This window comes from Pithys albifrons, chromosome 1 (genome assembly GCF_047495875.1).
Source record: "Pithys albifrons albifrons isolate INPA30051 chromosome 1, PitAlb_v1, whole genome shotgun sequence".
Classification (NCBI taxonomy): Eukaryota; Metazoa; Chordata; class Aves; order Passeriformes; family Thamnophilidae; genus Pithys; species Pithys albifrons.
The window spans coordinates 70425648-70446262 of record NC_092458.1 but is presented as its reverse complement, the minus strand read 5'-3'; the positions used below and the strand labels follow the sequence as shown (position 1 = coordinate 70446262).

At 39.0% G+C, this 20615-nt stretch overlaps 1 protein-coding gene across 2 annotated transcripts in view; it reads left to right on the top strand.

The window, feature by feature from the left end:
- ZC3H12C (zinc finger CCCH-type containing 12C) overlaps positions 1 to 20615 on the top strand; it is a 43214-nt gene that overhangs the window by 10850 nt on the left and 11749 nt on the right. The window contains exons 1-3 of one of the 2 annotated variants that reach the window (XM_071554562.1): positions 4456 to 4511; positions 9768 to 10534; positions 20261 to 20400. In XM_071554562.1, coding sequence (XP_071410663.1) covers positions 4488 to 4511; positions 9768 to 10534; positions 20261 to 20400 — 931 coding nt within the window. In that variant the 5' untranslated portion in view covers positions 4456 to 4487. Of the gene's footprint in view, positions 1 to 4455; positions 4512 to 9767; positions 10535 to 20260; positions 20401 to 20615 lie in introns of those variants that run through there. The other variant, XM_071554569.1, reaches the window with a different exon arrangement.

The following is a 20615-nucleotide window of genomic DNA, read 5'->3' as shown; positions in this document are numbered from 1 at the left end:
GGCCTGTTGGGCTCCTCATGCAGCAAACTGTGCAGCTGCAGTCGGGCACCTTGTCATCTCATGATGAACAGCTCATGCTCACTGCCTTTGTCTACCGACAGACAAGGAAAGAGTGGATCTGTTTTACCCGTGGTTGGCAAAAAAGTAATCACACTTGTGGTAAAACTTAGAATTTTAATCTTCTCTTCAAAACATTAGAGGACATCATGATAAATATTGGAGTGTTTGCTCAAGTTTTGCATGCAGTCAGTACTGACAATCTAGTGGCATTGTACTAGAAACTGTGAACATGCTAACCTTCTTTTAAGATTATACCCTGCTGGAAGGTGCACTTCTGCTTTTTTAAATTTTAAGGATAACTAGAGAGAGATGAGTTGTGTTTCAAAGAATGAAAGAACTCTTCACCACTTTGTTTTACTGCACGTGAAAGTGCATATTTTTCTACAAACGTTTATGCTGCACTTGAAAATATACTTGATCCTTATTTTAAAATAAAACATTTTAAAAGGATAGTTATTCTCTAGGCAAAACATTACTTATCTTTGTGATAATATCAGTTCTTTTTCTGAATTCTAGGCACTTTTTACTGGTCATTTAATTCACTCTTCTGTATGGCTGTAGAGTGGTGGTGGGTTTTTTTGTTTTTATTATTCTGTGTAGATACAGTTTAGAGCACCACTTACCATTCCTCAAAACTAGGTAAACTTCTTTCAAGTGTTCTATTTAAGATAGTTTGCATCTGTTCACATACTAACTAGAAAAGAATTCCTGTTGTATTTTCACTGTGTAATTTTAAAGATAAGCATCTCCCTTACAGCTCCCAAGTCCAGCATTAAATGTAGGATATTTTGCAATGGCACAGTGGTGAGTTTTGTCTGTAGCACACATCCTTCATTTGTGTTTCCTAAATGCAATGGTACATGATAGATTTAACTTGTGCAGTGTATTCTTACAAATGCATCATTTATTACTGCAGGCTGAGCATAAAGTTCTACAATAAAGGATAATTAAATAATGGGACAAGTTGTCTTTCTAATGGCTGTAATAATACCACTTGAGTTACAGAATGGCCATTTTGTATGCTGGCATAAACCAATTTTTTTTTAAATAAGAATTTTTTTTCAATGTGTTTGAAACAAGAATTGGCTGGAATTAGGAGCTGCTTTTTTTTTTTTGTACTTTTTTCCCCTTTATAGTAGTGCTTTCCTAGTATCTTCAGCCTAATCTTTCTGAATTTTCCCAACTGCTCCCAGTCTTCCTCCTTTGGTCTTTCTGATCATTCCATGCATGCTTTTTGTACCAAACTGGGCAGTGGGGACAGGAGAATGCTCTCCTTCCCACCCCTTGCCCAAACCGAGAGATTCTCTGTCTCTCTGCAGCATCCCATCACCTTGCTGTGCGCCATTTGGAAATCTACCATGGAGTCCCCAAGCCCATCACCTGCAGGCAATTCCAGATTTTGTGCTGGCCTGCTGTTTCATCAAGTGGCATTAGGAACCTGATGAGCACTGGACAAAATGTCCAATACCTGACAGCCACAAAAATAGGTTTTTAGAGCTTACTCATCTTGCAAGACCAGAAATTTGAAGAAGCTGTTACGTTTGCTGTTATTTTGGTGACCAGATTTAACTTACTGACTCTGAGTGTTTTGGATATGGTAATAGGAAATTGTTGAATTAGTTACTGGATTTGGAGGTTTTAGCACAAGAAGTAGAACTTGCCTTGTCCTTTTGTGCTGTGTACCTTCTAGTGTTGCTCTTAGAGCCTTTCACTGATGTGATGGGAGAGCTCCACTGTTTCATACTAAGGTGCCTGTGCTGAGCTCCTCATTCCCAGAAGGAAGTCTCATGTACTGGTTAAACCTTAAAGAAAGCTTTTCTGTCATCACAAGCATGTTATAATAGGACTACCTGACACCTCGTAAACCTTGGACAGCCCAGCTTCTTCTAGGGAAGATCTGAGAAGATGCTTCCAGAACAGGCAGCTGTTTTAAACAACTGATGTTGTGCACAGGGTAGAATTAGAAAATGTCTTCTTAATGCATGCAACTACAGCGTGCTAGAATATTTTCAGTAAATTAAACAGTGTAACATTATGTCTCTAGATTGTATGTGATTTTACTTTAGTCCTATTGCTGCATTATGGTGTTTGCAGGAACATTAATATGCAACTAAAGTTTAGCCCTGTTTCCCTAAAGACATGCACTTGGAGTATGGAAAGCTGGGGGCAACATGGGAAAAGTTAGTATCCCTATTGTTACTATAGAAGACATGGAGGGGGCAGGTCTTTGTAAGGGAACTTCTTACAACATTATTTTTAAGATTCCTAAGCCAGATCATACACTTGCCTTAGAGGTACTTATAGAGCCCCAAGCACATCAACTTCTGTGCTCCAGAGTTCTCTGTTACAGAGGTATCATATGTTAAAGGGTATCATGTGTGTCCTCTGCAAAGCAAGCATCCCTGGTATTGCAGAAGTGCCTGGCTCTAGTGAGGGAGATACTCCAGGAATGACTAGCCAAGTGATCCTGCCTGCATTTAAGGGCAGTTCTTGGACACAGGTGAACTGAACAGGTTTTCTGTTTTCCTTGCAGAAGTTTTAATATGCTTAACATTATCCAATAGCAGCAACTGAGGTAGTCCAAATACCACAGCAGGGACTGATTAGCTTTTTCAGATCACTGCTTTTATTCACTGTTTGCAAAGAGGCTTAATCCAGTGCTGGAGATCAGGCGTCCCACTGTGCTCGTGGGTAGCTTTCCCTCACTCTTTGTGTTTGCAGTGGCAGAAATTAGTGAGGAGTCTCCTCCTGCCTCCAACTTAAAAGCTCCAAAATTGTGGTGTTAGCAGTTGTTTGTAGGAGTGTTTAATGCACAGTGCAGAAAAACTATAGCTGAGGTTTCTTCTTTGAAGTTTGGTATCTGGGCACGTGATAAATACATCAGTGTAATAGCATGATGGTATGAAATTTCATTTATTGTGTTGAATTGTTTTAATATCTGCATATAGCTTGAGAAGTTACTCAAAACAGTTCTAACAAACCTATTCTCATTCTTTCCTTCTTTTGAATCACAGTAGATATTTCCCAGCAGTTTGCCTGTCCTCAAGCAAAGGAGGACAGCTGCCTCTGTGGATCTCCATATTGCTTTTAGTCATGTAATGATGCTGAAGTTCAGTAAATACACCTTTCTAGTAGTCATTACGATGAACATTTGCAAATGTAGAGTTCTTTCCTTCTGTGTGTTGACCTATCTTCACTGAAGTTATCAGTTGTGGCAACTTCTTACTTGAAAGTCCACAGTGCTTGACTATTTTTATCAAGCATCAAACCTTGCTACTGTTACGTTCTAAATGTCTGTGTTGGGCAATGGAAATGTGGGCAGTGAGGGGAGACGTGGACTGGAGTTTGTGTTTCTGTGTGACTTACTTAAATTAAAAACAATTAAAAGTTAGTTATAGCCTAGCTCCAGACTTTGTTCAAATATTCTGTCACTTTGAAGAGATGGAAAGATCTTGGCATCTAGAACAGATCTGTGAGGGGGGCAGAGAAAGGAAAGATGTTCTGTTGCAAACAAATATGAGTGACTACAGAACAAAAGAGTGGTTCATAGTTCCTTTCTGTCAAGTGCTCTAATGTTTCTACTGCTTAAAAATATCCATTATTCCATATACTAACATTATGTGGTTATAGTTTAATCACTTTCACCTTCCATTGAAATTACACACAAGTACTCTGAGTTGTGTGTAAATGCAAGATTGCTTCAGTTACTGACTAATGTACAAAAGTGTCAGAAAATTCAGAAAGCTGTTTCTGAATACATTTCAGTGCTTAGTGTGGGCTCCTTTCATACCTCATTGTGCTTTATATCACTATGATTAATTTTGCTAACAAGAATAGGGGACTACAATAGTTACTGATAGATTTATTTCTCTTTAATATTTTCCCTGACAAAGAACTTTTTGTTTCCATAATAGAAGGGATTATATTACTTAAGACTGATATATTTTAATAGAGACTCACAATTTTTACTACTTAAAAAATAATTCTTTTCTTTGTTTCATGAATTAGAAACAATGAGGAGAAGCTGAAGTCTGCCCAAGCCAGGTGTTTCTTGTTGGCAGCCTGCTCCCTAATGACTCTGGCTCTCATACAGCAGCTGCCTGCTAGTCTCTTTTGTATGGCCTATTGTTGCTGCACACCCCTCGTTAATACACATGCTGCCCGGGGCAGACCCTGAGAATGACATCAACTTGCTTATCTTAGAAACCTCCGAACCTGATGCAGGGTGGGGAGGTTGCCTTGCATCTGCCCGGCCAACTAATTGTGAGCTCTGCGGGCCGTGATTGGCTCCGCGGCTGCTCAGTAATAGGTTAAGCAAAGACATCGCGGGTCCATCTGTTCGTCCATTCATTGTTCTGCTTGCTTGCCTGAAGTCTGCAGCTGAAATCGTGTTAAGGAGTTGCTTCTGGAACAGCTACGAGAAACCAATGTCTGTGTGTTTTCCAGCGAATGTGAGTATATGGGCTTCTCTCTGCACAAATGGGATGCTTCACCTTTCAGGTGTTTCAGTGTTACCAGTTTGCATTTGGACAATAAGCTTGTGTGTGTGTGTGTGTGTGTGTGTGTGTGAGATGAGATCTGCACACTTTGTGTGCCTCTTGGAAAAAGGGGGAAAGGAAAACAGTCATGTCCTAAGAGTAAGTGTATTAAAGAGCAGTGATGTCGCCCAGTGTGTTCTATTAAGGAACTTTCAAAAGCATTGGTGATGGTGGGTTTCCCAGAATTTGAAAATGGTAGGCAGCAACCATCAACAGAACAAATTCTCTCTAACCCTCTGGGCAGATGGAGAGGTTTCACCTTTAAGTTATAGGTATTTACCCTTTCTTTTTTTACAAATAAGCTATTACTTAAAATGTAACTAGTAGAAAAGCTTTCAAGAAAACAAAAATCAAACACCTTTTTCATTATATCATACAATGGATGAAATTTCCTGTGTTTGTGAAAATAGAAAGATCTCCATGGGGGGCTATCTGAAGATACTGTAGTGGAAGATAGAGCATTAGGATGCTCTCTGATAGGAACATGTTCCAGTCAAAGGTTTTGTGCTTTGAAAACTGGTTATCAGTGTGTCAGATCTAGCGTGGCTGTTTTTATAAAGTTTCTAATCTGCTTTAGTTTGTGTTTTGAGTTCAGATGTTAGCCTGAAGAACAAACACAATGTATGCCATGAGCCTGTGTTCCAAGGATCCTGTAAAGGAAAAAAAAACATCAACCAAAAACCAAAACAAAGACCTTCATATATCAGTTGTGAGGGAAAGAGAGCACATAAAAGGGTTAAAAAGAGGTTTGCATTTCTACCACATGCCCTATTGTGTGAACATATGCATGAGTCTATTGAAAGTTTTCAGAAGATGGGCAGGCCACCAGTTGCTGGTCTCCTGCAGTTCCAGTAGACATCTGTTGCCCCAGAGCATTAACCAATCTGTTCAATGGGACATCCCTCCTTTGTTGGATAGAATGATGCAGACAACAGTAGTCGCTGAAATACAATGGTAATTAAATACATAGAAACTACAGCAGTAGGTATTTATTACATATTCATTATTTTATTTGCATTGTTGCAGTATCTTTATCATTTGGATACATTCTTTTCTGATCAACTCTGCACTTCTGTTTGTGCAAGTAATGAGTGTTTCAACAAACTGATTTCAATATTTTCCATTTTCTATATAGAAGACTTAGTAAAAGTCCGCCTGTCTGAAAATATGTTGTACTGTTTCCTTTTTGAATGTGAAACTTTTTGATGGTCTTTTGAGAATACATAATTTGTCTTATACTGTGCCACATGACACACTATTTTCTCCTTGTTATTTTTCTCTGTGAACTAAATTTACATTAAATTGCTTCTCTTGTGCTCAACTGTAAGTGGAAAATATTCTGAATACACAGTAAAAGATTAGATTATCTACTTGCCCACATTCCTTTGAGAAATATTTCTGTTTTGCATGAAGGTGAATCAATGGGCTGATTGTTGATGGTTAGTGGAAAATAGTGGTGACTTCTAAGGAGTGGGAAAAGATTATGCTTCTACAATGCAATAGCACTGTGCTCATCTGGGTTATTACATTTATACTCAATAAATGTCTTTGACATAGTATTTTGGGCCTTTAGCAGTGAACCTGATGTGAGATACTGTACTCTTAAACAGGCTACCGTTTAAAACTTACATTGTCATAGCTATGTATTATTTGGAGTTACCATTTTACTAACTTTTTCATAAATACAAAATTTTTACTAAGCTGTGATGAGCATAATCAAAAGTTGAAGACTTCCTCGACAGCATTTTTTATTGTTTTTGTTTGTTTAGCTCTCATTTGAGTGAGAAGTCATAGCAGATACTTCTCTTAGCTATACTGCATTGATCAGAAAGCATGCTTTAAAACCATACATGTGTCATGAGAGTTTGTTCTGGATAAAGGAGTTCTTAGCTGATGTTACCCTTTGGATAATTGTGACCTTTTCTGGTTTTCTAAGCTTCATTTTCCTGTATAGAGGTACACTAGTGTTTATTTGGAATACAAATTCATTCAAATTGTCTGGCTGGCATGTTGCTCTTCACTAACCAAATCAAGATAAAATAATTGGCATCATTCAACAGTGATGTCTGATTTTCATGGTTCTATTCAGTGAATCTCATAAAGCACATCATGATGGGAACTCCAAAGTGTAATGTTTCTAAGAGATGCTACTGAAAGTTCACAGGTATTGTAAAAACTTGTCTGAAAATAAATGCAGTTTGCTTGCAGAGTTTAGGCCAAATACCAGGAATAGTGTACTGCTTAAGCAAAACTATTTTAAAAATCTTGAGCTTTGGGTTTACAGTACAAACCTAATTTTAACTACCCTTTTAAAGCAATGGTATAATGACTGTATACTATCTGTGGGAGATGTTAAAGCTGCTGCTTTTATTATTATTTAAATAGTTTCTGAGAAACAGTAGAGTCCTGTGCAAAATAAACAATTGTATGTTGGAGCATGATAGAGATTGACAGGAGACTTAAAGCAGATAGATGTGAGGCTGATTATGTGTATATTCCTAACAATGGGCCAGACTCAGTCTATGGTCATTTTTCATACGCAGTTGATGTGCAAATCATCTGAAGTATGTTTCATATAATGCCTGGTCTTCAGACACATTCATATGCTAGTGACTTCTTTGAATCCCACTGGAGGGTGTTATTATTGTAGTTGCTGTAAAGCACTTAAACTTCAAGAAAGAAGTGACTGGAGAGTGACTTAAGTATTATTTTAACTAACAGTAAAAAATAAAATTAATCCTCTTTCTAATCTCTGCACTTCAGACTTTCATTATTTGATGCTGTGAATATGCAACCTCCTCTTCCAGCCCCAACCCCCCCCCCCCCCCAAAAAAACCCCCTCCCTTCACTTTTGGTTGAATACTAAAATGACATTTCACAGTACATGGATTTAGGCAGTGACCCATTATCTCCCTGTATTCTGCAGCAGCGGTACATGAGGCAGCTCAACTTTTCAGTCCAGCTTAAAAGTGTTGCCCATTAACTAGACTTCCTCGAGTCAGAGCAGATTGTGGGGTTGGTGGAACAATGATGTCGGGGCTTCCAGATTGGTTTGGCAGCTGCATTGTTCTCGGAGGGGAAACCAGACGCACTTAAGTCCCGCTCTCTTTCATGGGCTTTTGTTCATCCCAAATTATTCTTTCGCTGTGCTAGTATTCATGATGGTATGTTAAAGGAGTGCATCCTAGCAACTGCAGGCCAGTTGCTAAGCAGCCTGGCTTCCAATAGGGGCTGCTTGTTTGCGATTTGTTTTAATTATTTTTTTTTCTGTGGTGTCAGTTCTGTGAAGGCCACAGTGTTGGTTTTTTAACTGTATCCTTTTATTGGAAGATTTGTTACTAGCTCTGTGCTATCGAGTGTATTATCTCAGTTAATAAATCACCATGTGAAAAGGTTAATTTCCTAAATTTTTGTATTTAATCTGTGGTGTTGCTTCAAATCCTAAAGCTTTGAGTTAAGAGAAGACAATATTCATTAATACACTGCCTGAGAATTGCAATTGTACTTACTGCTTTTTAACAAGATAAGATACAGATCTATGTAAGACTTTGTTTTCTTTCCCGTCAGTCTTGCCTGAATTAAGGTGTTGGAGATGAAAACACTGATGATAGATAGATTTATTTATTTTAACTAGGAATGCTCAGGTAAAGTAAGTTTTTGTGCCTCATAACCAAAAAGCTCCACCAGAGTGGTGATGTCTTGGCGCTCACTGCCTATGGAGTCTGCTTTTACTGAACCACAGGTTGTACTGTTTGTTTGATTCTCTCTGATCTTAAGCCCGGATGATTTTCTCTTTATCCCAAGAAGAGCAGAGTACACTGTATTTTAAAAATACTGAGTCATTCTTAGATGCTCACCTGTAGGGGGATGGGAGAGTTAAGGTATTTTGGCTGTTCAGGAGATATATCTGTAATTTTTATTAGTATAGATCAAGAGATTCTGTTTGACATAGTATTTTTTCTCAGTATATCCTTCTTGATGAAATTTGTGTCTGTCAAGTTCAAGTGAAGTTCTTTGTCCCTATATCTTGTTTTATATTCTGGCTTGCAAGATGGAAGTGTGAAAGAACTCTGTTTTATAGTCTTTCCTTAATTTAAATTCTTCTTTTTCATGGTAACCCTGAAGTACAATTGGTCCATATGGTCCATTTTTATTTATGAGAAATAATTTAACTTTCTTTACTGAAGCAGTTTCAAAATATTCCTGCTTGAAAGAACAAAGTAAGGGGAAGAGGTGGCAATCTGCCTTTAAATGTAGGTTGTGGAAGTAATCTTTGTGATGAACTGGGTGGTTGATTTCTGTATAATTACTGTTGTGCAGAATTACTCCAGAAGGACTGATATCACAACTTTTCTTCTTGCATTCTTCCTGAATGACTCCTGCCATGTATAGTTTTCATTCAGCAAAAAGCCTGTACATGTCTAGTCCAAGAGTTGAAATCAGCTTTTAATTTTGGTGCCTCGTTGGCTTGATGAATGGTGCATTGCAATCAGTGCATAGACTTCCATTGGCTTTATTTGCCATTAGATCAATCCATGTCTCTGTGTGCTGTGTGTTAGTGATAGAGCACTCTGTTGAGGGCAATTAGTATTTTTTGACTTAATTATCACTTATAAGCAAATTCAGAAATAGTTTCTGTGTATTCAGTTGAACAGATAGTGTCTTTCAGGGCCAATAAGTTTTATTTTAATCATGTTTTCTGTTACTAATAGGCCAGATAATCTAATACTGTGCTAATTTCTTTATATTCAACATAGTTTAAGATAGTTAAAAAGCTTTTCTAGTACTTTTTTTTTAATCGCATTTTTTCTCATTGTTACAATATAGACTTAAGTTGGAAGAAATACTGTTTTTAAATCATGACAAAACTGCTGTCTCTGTGCTGCAAGTGGGTAAACTTGCAGTGTTTGGTTTTGTATTCTTTCATAAACCCATTTCTAGAAATGTGTAAGTAAAAACATTTCATACACTCAGAATAGTTATTTATCCACTTACCTATGGGTGTTTCTTAGGAAAAGTTTTTCCCACAAAAAGTTTTCCATGTTCAGAGAAAGAAAAAGGTCCTGTTTCTCTGCTTGGAGAGAATAAATGCAGTTCTGAGGAAGCAGCAAGAAAATACAAAACAAGTAATGCGTGTAACCAGTTGCAACATTTTTGTTTTCTCTTTAGGAATACGGAACACTTTATATTCAGGAATACAAGAAAAACAGCAAAGTGGAGTCAAGTACATGCAGCAGCTTCATGGGCTTGAAGGATCATCTGGGGCATGACTTAGGCCACCTCTATGTGGGGAGCACTGGCACACAAATAAATGCAATTGCACCTTGGTCAGTGGCGGAGAAGCCAACAATGGATAAAGTTAATTCTAGGAAAGAAGATGTAGAAAAGGAGGCATCTGAAGAGACTTCCGGAAGCTCCAGCTGTGACTCTGAAGAAAGCACAAATTCTGATAATGATTCAGAGAGACTGAATAATTCTGCATCGGAGTCACATTTATTGCCTAAGACTCACCGACCGCTGTGCCGATCTCCTTGTTTAGAGCCTCATATACTAAAAAGAAATGAAATCTTGCAAGACTTTAGGATAGAAGAGGCTCAGATAGTACCTAAGGAAGTGAAAAAGCCCCCTGATGTGGTGAAAGAATATCAAACCAAACTGGAGTTTGCACTTAAGTTGGGTTACTCTGAAGAGCAGGTTCAACTTGTACTCAATAAACTTGGTACTGATGCTTTAATAAATGATATTTTGGGAGAACTTGTCAAACTTGGGAATAAAACTGAGACTGATCAGACTGTAACTAATGCTAACACTAGTGTAATGCGTGAAGCGTCTTCCATAGAGTCTCAGAGGTCAGAGTCTCCACTGCAGGAGGATGGGACAGAGGATGGTGACAACCTGAGGCCAATAGTTATTGATGGCAGCAATGTTGCAATGAGGTATGTGACCATCAAGGTTTTGCTTTTCTATTCAAATGGAAACAGAATGGCCTTGCCCCATTCAAGCACTATGTTCAGTATAACTGCCTAAAACTGTGTGCAGGTTCTCTTGCAAGCATCTTGTCAACCCACAGGTTGCCAATCTCATCATCAGGGTTGAGGTCTGTAAGGCTGCAGTGGTTTATACTCACTGTTAGAGCAGCTATGTGTTAATGTCAGTGTCCCTCTGTAGGCAGCTATCAATTCTTTCCTTACCCCCAAGCCTAGTCCTTAATTGTCAGCGTATAGATGTGTGAGTTTGGCCGTAAATCGTGACAGCTGATAAAGATTAAAGAGGCACAGCTCGCAGGTGTCACTCAAAGACAGTTTATTAAAATAACTCCATGGAGAGAGGAAAGACAGGTAAAACTCCAAACTAAAGGGCCCATTTTAACTCTAAGTTACCCAATATATTTTCTTAATTCCCACCCACAGCTTCATCTTATAGGTTGAATTACAGTGTCTATAAAACTCATCACAGCTTTAATTGGATGACACTTTTAGACAAAGGTTCACTATTGCCATGAGCACGTTATCTCCCAAACATTACATTCCCATGAGCAGAATGACCCAAAGCTTTCTTATCTCCTTTGTTTTTGCTAGTTGTTAGTCTTTTTCTCACAGAACTAAACCTGAACCTGCCAGCAGGCCTTAGAACCTGTCTACAAATCTAAAAACCTTTTTCTCAACTCAAAAATCTTTCTTTCTTTCTACACTTAATTATATTTTGGTAGCACCATTGCTATGGGCAATTGCTGTATCCAGTTAAATACAGAAAGTTAAAGCAAATGTAAGATTCCTTGAGATTATAAAACAGTGATTTAGAATTAAGTAGCCCAAGGCATACTTCTTGGTAGACTAATCTGTGAGAATTGATCTGTCCATAAAATTGGTCTTGATTATCAGTTTTGGAGTTAGGTTTTATTGCCATTAATAGCTGAGATTAATGTACTTTAGACTTTCACTTACATGCCCACAGGTGACACGTTTGCCTACAGCATTTGCTGGTCCTGATCCCAGTCATTTGGGTGTATATCCAGATCCTTGCCTGTGAGGGATAGAGGTTTGTGCTTTATCGGCGATAAAAGAGAGAAGGAAATGGCAGAGAGACATGCAGAGAGATTAGGCTTTTATGGCATTATAAATGATTAAATGATAAATTGATTAGTAACTACTCGAGTAACTCAAAAGGATTGTCTGACTGCTAGCACCATGGTTTAGAAGGTCTCTTTTAGTCTTCCAATGATTTGATGTAGTTTTCATTAGCTTAGGAATAAAAGTTAATGCAAAACATTTCTGGGCTAAAAAAACCTCCTAGCATTTCCAGATTTGGGGTTTGGTTTTTTAAGCTTCTAACCAAGTCAATTCCCTTTAAAAGAGGCTTCTTAAAATTGAATTTAAATATACCTCTTATTTATTTCAATATAATAGGGTTTGTTTATTTAAGCAGATGACTTAGCCCATAAAGCAAGGATATAACTTTTTTAATATGGGGCATTTCTGTGAGCTTTTTCTGCTGGATGTGTCATTCCTTACCTTTTTGTTCAACTTAAACTGTAAAGGATGTCCACTTGAAAAAACACTGTTCTGGTACTCAACCAAGAAGTTATCCAGAGACTTCTAAAATGAGTTTGTATTGTATTTCACATAAATCCTAAACAGTTGTGTGTGTGAGCTAATTAGTGCGGCTTAGACTTAGTGGGTGGACTTAGGTTCAACTTCTACAAACTGCTTTGAACTTAATCCAGAATTAGCTCCATATCTGTCAGTTTTCCTTAATGTTTATTCAGCTATTAGCATAAATATTTAGGACCTGCCTTCCTGTGCTCAGTTTACTTTCCTGACCACCAAGGAGCCAAATACGAATGCATGCTACAGGGCCTTAAAACAGATATCTATTAATAGAATACTTCTGTATCCAAGAATTGAATTTAACAGGTCTTTACTTGTTTTCTACCACATGTAATCACAGAATAATTCTGGAGATCCCCTACACAGAGCAGTGTCAGTTCAAGGCAATGTCAAGCTGAGTTTCAAATGTCTCCAAGGATGGAGATTCAACATATTCTCTGGGCCAGGGTTTGAATGCCCTGATGTAAGAAAGTTTTCTTTTTTTATGTTTAGACAACATTTCTTCTATTCCATTGTGTGCCCATTGCCTCTTGTCCTGTTACTGGACACAAGTAAAAAGTCAGTTTCTGTCCTTTTTATTCCTTCCCATTAGGTATTTATACACATGGATAAAAATCTCTCCAAGCCTTCTCTTCTCCAGGCTGCACAGTCCTCGATCTTTCAGCCCCTCCTTGTGTGCTTGGGTGCTGCAGTCCCTGGATTAGCTTTGTTGTCCTTCATCAGCCTTTCTCCAGTATTGTCTATGTCTACTTTATACTGGGGAGTCCAGAACTGAACCAGGCACTCCAGATGTGTCTTACCAAGGCTGAGTGAAAGGGAAGGATCCCCTCCCTCGACATGCTGGCATCTCTGTTCCTGATGCAGCCCAGGCTGGCCTTCTGTGCTGCAAATGCACCTTGCTGGCTCATAATCAGCTTGGTGCTCACCAGAATCTCAATGTCCTTCACTTCAGAGTTGCTTTCCAGTTGGTTGACCCCCAGCATATACTTTTTCCTACTGTTAGTCCTGCCCAGGTGTAGGATTGGCATTTCCCTCTGTTGAACTTGCTGAGCTACCCCTTGGCCCAATGGTTTTTGAAGAAGGTTGAGGTGACTGAAGTCCAATAATACAAGTAGGATGAGATAGCTGTCCTCTTCTGGAATGATCAAACATGCTGCCCTGTGTCTCCATTGCAGGATTTATTAAGGATGTAGTTTCACAAAGCATCCTATGAGTGACACAGCAATTTACTTTTAGCCTTGCCTCTATCCCACAGTCAGCAATGTTTTCCTACCTGCATCTAATCTAGTGACTGCATGGCTGTGAAATGAGTTGATTCAGCTTCCCAGTTCAGAGGGGAGGAATCAGAAAGGATTATTTTTTCATCAGACATTTGAACATAACCTGATGTTTTTGTCAATGGGAGAACAACTAGGTCTGACTTAAAGGAGGAAGGATATGTCTGATTACATGATTGGATGTTCATATTTGTGTAACTGGTTGCGTCTAGTCCGTTGATGATGGATGGATTTGTGAATTCTTTGAGAGCAGCACAGAATGAGGCTTGGGCCAGAATAGCTTCCTCTGGCCAGCCAGAGCCAGCATGTATGCTGGTCCAGTCTGGTGACTGCTCCTGTTCCAGACAAGCTACTGTAGCAAACTAGATTAAGAAAAAAACCACACTCTCAAGTTTTCTGCCTTTTGGTAATGCTTGGAAAGCTTTTCTTATACTTTGAGATGGCATTGTTTGTCATTTGTGCCTTAAATTGAAAATCAGTGATCAGATGTATCTTTTGTATTTTAAGTTTAAAGCTCCAGTATGGTCTAAAGAATATGAATGTGTTTTTTAAACAAAGCAAACCCTCTCTTTCAACTGGCTAGCAGAAAGGTGGCTTTTGCAGGCTGTGATTTGAAGAATTGCAATTTAATTTCTATAGGACACTTAAAATCTGGTCTTGTTCCTTCATTATTCTAGCTTTCCTAGTGTTCTCTTAATCCTTGTCCAGAAGATGAAAGATGGCTACATGTTTGAGTCTCACACACACCAAGTCTTTTGTTAGTATGCTCTTATAGGTGAGATTGATTTTTTCCATGTGTGTGTGCATAAACTTAAAATCAGAGCTGGAGAGCAAATTAAATAACCCCCTAGAGCTACTGTGGAACTTCTGATAGACCCTTCCCACAGCAAGAAGTGAGTCTGTACTAAGGAATAGAACCCAGGATTCAGTCATCCCATACCTGGGCAGTGACCTATGTCAGCTCCCAGAGAACTGTGTAGCTCTAACCCTGCTTCATAAGTTGGGTTGATTTTTTACATCCAGATGATGATGTTGTAGTGCAGAATGAACCTGTAGTTCATTTAGAACCTTAGTCCATGGGAGTGAGAAAGTCATTGTCTGAAAATGCACTCAAGATCTTAATTAGCGTAGACTGCACAGCATGGATAATAGACAAGTCACACATTTCAGTCAATAGTAGTTCTGTATCCCTGTGTGACGAGATTTTAGCTACCCTAAATTGACCCTTTATATAATTAAGATAAGCAAAAGAAGGTGATTTCTGTCTGTTCTCGGATGTATTCTTGGACCTGCTCTTCATGATTTTCCAGCTTCCCCACAGTTTGGCATGGAGGGGTGTAGGTCCTGGTTCTCCATGAGGCAGCAGAGGCAAGATTTTGAGGTTCTCTTTTGTCCCTTTGGTTAAGACTTCCTTTTACTGCTAGGTTGAGAGTGAAGGGATAGAAATTTTTCCACAACTGCAAATTGTGTCAACCAAAGGATAGCTCGATTGTGTTATCTGTGTCACAGAGTTTTGTTAGCAATTGAATTGCTTATGTATTTTAACAAACAGTTTTGTTGCTTTAGCTTCTCAGATTGTGTGATGGTGAGTTTGGTAGACAAGGTTGTATCTTGGTATGTTGTTTGAGACATCTTTCAGCAATACTATCTATTTTTTAGGTTATTTAGAGAAGTCACTGTAAGGAATAGATAAAAACATTTTTCCAACAGGCAACAATCACGTGGATAGGAGCTTGTCACCAGCACCTTTGAGTATAGCTTCTCTTTGCCTGTTTTGACCTTTGACAGCTGCGTGTGTGCCTCTGGCTCGGTCGGACACCCGTGTGTGTGTCTAACTGGTGACAAGTGCTTGCTGTACTCTGGAGTGCCCCAGCACTGGAAGCCCTACAGCTTCCAAGGCTTTTTTTCCTTCAAAGAACTCAAAGCACTGAAGTCGCTTGCCACAGGATAATAGAAAAAAAAAGGAACATTTGAGAACTGTTCTGTCTCCTTCATGTCATCACCAACATATACATACAAGGAACAAATGCAAGACTGATCGAAGGCCTTTTATTGAGAAATGCTCTGGGACAAAGGATTTCTCTGACTAGGAAATTGGTAGAGCTTAAAAACTATAAAAAGGGTTAAACCTAGGTACAAAGCCAGGCTGCCAGGGTTATGAGTCACTGATATGATAAAGGGTGGAAATTCTTCTCTGCGTAGACTGAACACTGTTTTCCTCCTATGATATGAGAGAAGAAAATAGTTTGGTAACTCTGTAATAACTCACATTGGACAGGTATCTGTTTGAGTTTTGTTCTTGTCAATAAGCTTTTACATGGGAAGTGCCTTGATGTGTGCGTATTTCAGTTGTATAAAAAATTGTATGTGTGTTGCAAGAGTCATTATTGTGGACCTTAACTCTTATCCTCAATGTGTATGTTTGCTGTAGCTTTCAGAATCTGAGCTCTCTGTTGGTTTAAATATTGAATTAGAGCACACCAGAAGTCTTGCAAGTATTCAAGTAGTCAGTCTTTTAGGAGCGTGTACCACAAGTCTTTTCAAGATAGTCACTAAAAAAGCTAGTTTGGGGTCTAAGAAGGTAACAGAGAAAATGAAAAAGTCCTTATCACATGTTTTACCACTTTCTACTAGCTCTCCTAGCCTAGAAAATCCTCAATTGATTTTTGCCCAGAGGGTGTTAGGCTGTTTTATTTTTATCCTTTAAAAATAAAACTACAACTATCAACAGGCCAAATGTAAAAGTGGTGTTAAAAAGAATCCCTCACGCATGATATGAAGGAGAAACAGGTAGTTCTGAAGGTATATATTTTATCTACCAACTAAGAGTTGTAGATTAAACATAGTCAGCAAGCACAACCAAAGTAATATATACACTATTATCTCACCCAGGGCTACAGCTGTCAACCTGACTGGTGTGAGCTTTCACACACTCCTAATAATTGGGAAGAGATTTTTAAAAGGAAATTTTTTAACAAAGAAGTACAAACATTTCTCGTCTTTTTTACAACTAAGCAGAAGGAAAGGAAGTCAGAAGCAGCAGCATGATTCCAGTCTTTTCACCATATGCTGTATCATGAAGCTGATGAAGCACAAAACCCACAAAATGAAGAGCATCAAATTTGCATGACAACAAAACAAAAGAACAAAATTTTAATTAAACATCTCTCTCACAAATTTTCTCAGTAATCGTATAAATTTCTTGAAATTTGTATCCACTCAGATACCAGCTTTGGCACGTGTCTGAAAAGGAGCAGGAAAAAAAGTGAAGATTTATACAAGTTATAAATTCACTTGCTCAGTCGTGCAGAATAGTTAGTATGCATTGTAACACATTCCCTGTTTTTGTTTCATGGAGTTTAAGTGCATTTAAAATTTATGCTCTGGAGGAAAGAATTTTAATAGTCTGTATTAGCCTAGAAAATTAAGGAGATGAACTGCCTGGTCCTCCCTCTGTCTTTAAAAGTGTGGCCTGAATTACAAGAAGATAGAAAGGAGTAGGCTAGAATGTCCATTTCTGGCAGAGAGCCCAGGATTTCATTCCAGAAATGATTTCTCAGACTTACAGGAAGAAACATAAGAGTTACTAAAACGTAGTCTAACTCATCTCTTGTTCACTGTCAGGAGTGAGAAGTGGGTTTATCCATTTCAACCCATGGAGATTGTTTAGAGTAATAACAGTACAGTGATTCCAATGGAATTTAGTAGCTGAAACAAGCACTTCCTGACTGTTTTAAAATGGATCACAATATGTTTGTGGTTGCACACAACTTCCTGGTAGCATGAGGCTTTGCAAAGGAGGACTTATGGCTGCCCACTGGGCACTGAATGCACACCATGTGTCCTGATTTGGTGGTGTTGAGGGGAAATGTAATTAGACCTTCCGTGGCTGAAATACTGCTGGCCATTTTTGCTGTGCCTATGGGCCACGTGCATTTTAAGTGTGACAGAGCTTGTGTGGTTTGGTTTCCCATTCCCAGTAACTTCTCAAATACATAAATACACTACTCTTACAGCCAAACAAGCACAAGAATAGTTGTATAGTATAAAACAATGCCTAGAAAAAATATTGTTCTGTGTTTTATTATTACAGTGTTCCCGTGGTGTAATACTGTATTGCATGATACTATCATACAAAACAGGGAATGCAGAGACCTATAACCATAGCTAAACAGGATATTGGGGTACACAGATGTATTGTTCCTGACAGCCTTCCTAGTGTAGGCACAGAAGATGGACTTAAAACTATCCTTGTGGTACCCCATGTCAGCTAAAATCAACAAACTTTGAATATTATGGCTGGCAACAATTGCAACATCTTAGTATTTAATTAAGTTTCCAGGTACTGGCTCCAGTATCATTAGAAGAGTTCCTCACTTAAATGCAGTTAATGATAGTATGTTGTTTTTTTTAATTTTTTTGTTTTTCATTTGTTCGGGATCTGTGACCTTCAATGTAGCCTCTGCTGAGGATGATGCTTTGTGAGAGGTGTTAGCCATGACTCATTCTCTCTCTTTCTGCAGAGGTGAACGTGTATGCCACCTCTTTCACAGTCTTCTGGAGTCTGAACATTGTTTCGAAATTTTTCTCACTTTCACATTGGCACTTTGTTCACTGCACAATTACTCAAGCTCCCTCAGTGTCAGGAAACATATAACAGTGCTATGTTTTAGAAAGCTGGAAATAGTAAGTACTTAAAATTTCCCTACTGAGAGGGGAAAAAAGGTTTTAAATAACTTTCTGGTGGTTTTATTTTCCTCAGAACACGCAAGTAGAAAGAGGTTTTAAAAGTTCTGTGGCTATCTATTATGATATTGTCCCCTTCACAAATCATGGAGAAAGAACTGTCTTTTACCCTTCTGAAAAGCACATTGTGGCATACGTATTATACATAACAAGCCAGCCGAGTGAAAGGTGATGGTGTTTCCATTCCTCTGTCTTTCTTCTGCTACACAGAGCTGTGGGGCTGGGAGAGACCTAATAAAAGTTGCTTGTCTCCTTCTGTGCGTGGAGAACCCAGACTGGCCCCAGAGGAACTGTCCAGCTTGTTCTCAAAATCCATGGCCAGACAGTCCCACAGATCAGGTAGAAGGCTTTTACTGCCATAGTGCTTAGGAGTTCCTTATGCTACTTAAGGACTTTTCTGTCCTTATCCAGTGGGAATGTGGTGGGTTGGCTGTGGCTACCCCTTCCCAGCAGAATGAGGGAGAGAAAAGAAGAGGAACAGAAGCAAGAAAACCCATGGGTCAAAATAATGATGGGGAGATCAGTCACCAAATAATTTTTTACATCAGACAAACTAATCTTGGAGAATTTAACTTAATTTAGAGCCAGTTAACATAAATACTTAATTCTGAATCAGATATTATGAAACAAAAGAGAGAAAAAATATAATATTTAATGGGAAGAACATCTCTCCTCCCAGGCCCACTTCACTCCAAATATGTGTCCTCTGTGCTGCCTCATCACAGCCTCACTCAGACACTTCCCTTACACCTTATCATGGCTGCAGGTGACAGTCATCCCTTCAGTGGCTGTGAGCAGGGCAGGGGATTGGGGCCAGGCTGTCAAGTTTTCTCTGCTGCTCCTTATTTCTTGCACTCTTCCTGTTCTGCAAAGTCTGCAAGTCCCTCTGGGGGTGTACCTGTTCCTCATGAAGCACTTCCTTCTCCTCAATCCTCAGTATTCCCTCATTTTGTACTCCATTGTGGAGCCTACTAGAAATGGGAATGCCCAGCATGGGGCAGGCCCAACCTCTTCTCACAGCAACCACCATGCAGCCTCCTGCTCCCAGAACTTTTCTATGGACACCCAATGGTTGATTGCTGTCCTCTATTTTAATTATTTCCTATACATCAAAGATTATTTTGTTCCTCCACAAGCTGCTTTTTTTTCCAGATTAACTAAATGTACTTCTTTCAGCCTTTCCCCACAGGTCTCATTTCACTTTCTTTTGGATTCTTTCCATTTCATCTGTGTCTTTTATACTATGTCATGCCCAAAACTGGATGTAAGAGTCGGGCAAGGACTCGTCTGCCTTTAAAAAATGACATAATTGCGTCTCTTGCCTTACCTCAGACAGTTATTGCACAACAGACGCACATATTTTGTTTTGCTTTTGTCTGATTGTGTTCTGCTTAACTGTCTCTCCAAGGCTTTTTTAATACAAGTTAATTTCTCTTTCTGCAGTGCAGTGCTAAGTAGATTCTTGTTTTTGTCATGTTTATTTTGGACAGTCTTCCAACTTGCCTAATTTGTCCTGCGGAGTGCCTGCCATCCCCTTGGGCTTGGAGACCTTCTCCTCTCTCTTTCCCTGTTCATACGGGAGCTCAGATAGCTCCTTCTGCAGGAATCTGCTGTCTCTTCCCCTGCTGCCATGTGTACCAGTGCTCAGCACTCAATTGCTAGCATTGCCTAAACACATTGCACTTCCATGTTGGTTTTTCAGGCCTCTTGCTTTCCTTCGTCAGGTTTCCTAGCTGCCTGCTATACCCCATACTTGTGGTTGGGCTATGAAGATTTTTAACACCCTCTACTTATGTTTTTCCTACTTGTCAAATCTGTGCACAGATGATAAAAATGCTTGGCAGATTTAGTAGCCCACACCATTTTTCATGTGATGGCCGTATTTAAGCAAGACTCAGACCGACTCCCATCTGCCTTTAGAAACCGTGGAGCAAGTGAAGAGCATGGCTTTGAGATCTGCGTTTTGCTGAGCTCCATTTATGGTCATAGAAAAACAGAGTCATCTAATAAAGAATTTGAATGTTTGTTTCAGCCATGGGAACAAAGAAGTATTTTCTTGTCGAGGAATCAAGCTGGCAGTAGACTGGTTTTTGGAAAGAGGCCACAAGGATGTTACTGTGTTTGTCCCAGCGTGGAGGAAAGAACAGTCGAGACCTGATGCTCTTATAACAGGTAACCTCCATTCCATGTTTGTTGGTTTGTTTGCTGCTTTGCACAGCTTGACTGCTACTGCTTAAATGAACAAATCTTTAGAAATAAAAAATTCTAATACAATATCTTTGGGATAGTAACTTCATTGTGATCTTTAGGAGGAAAAAAGACAAAGCAATGCCCTTTCCAAGTCCTCCTTTTCTGCTCATCTGATCAAGTTTGTATTAACATTGCTA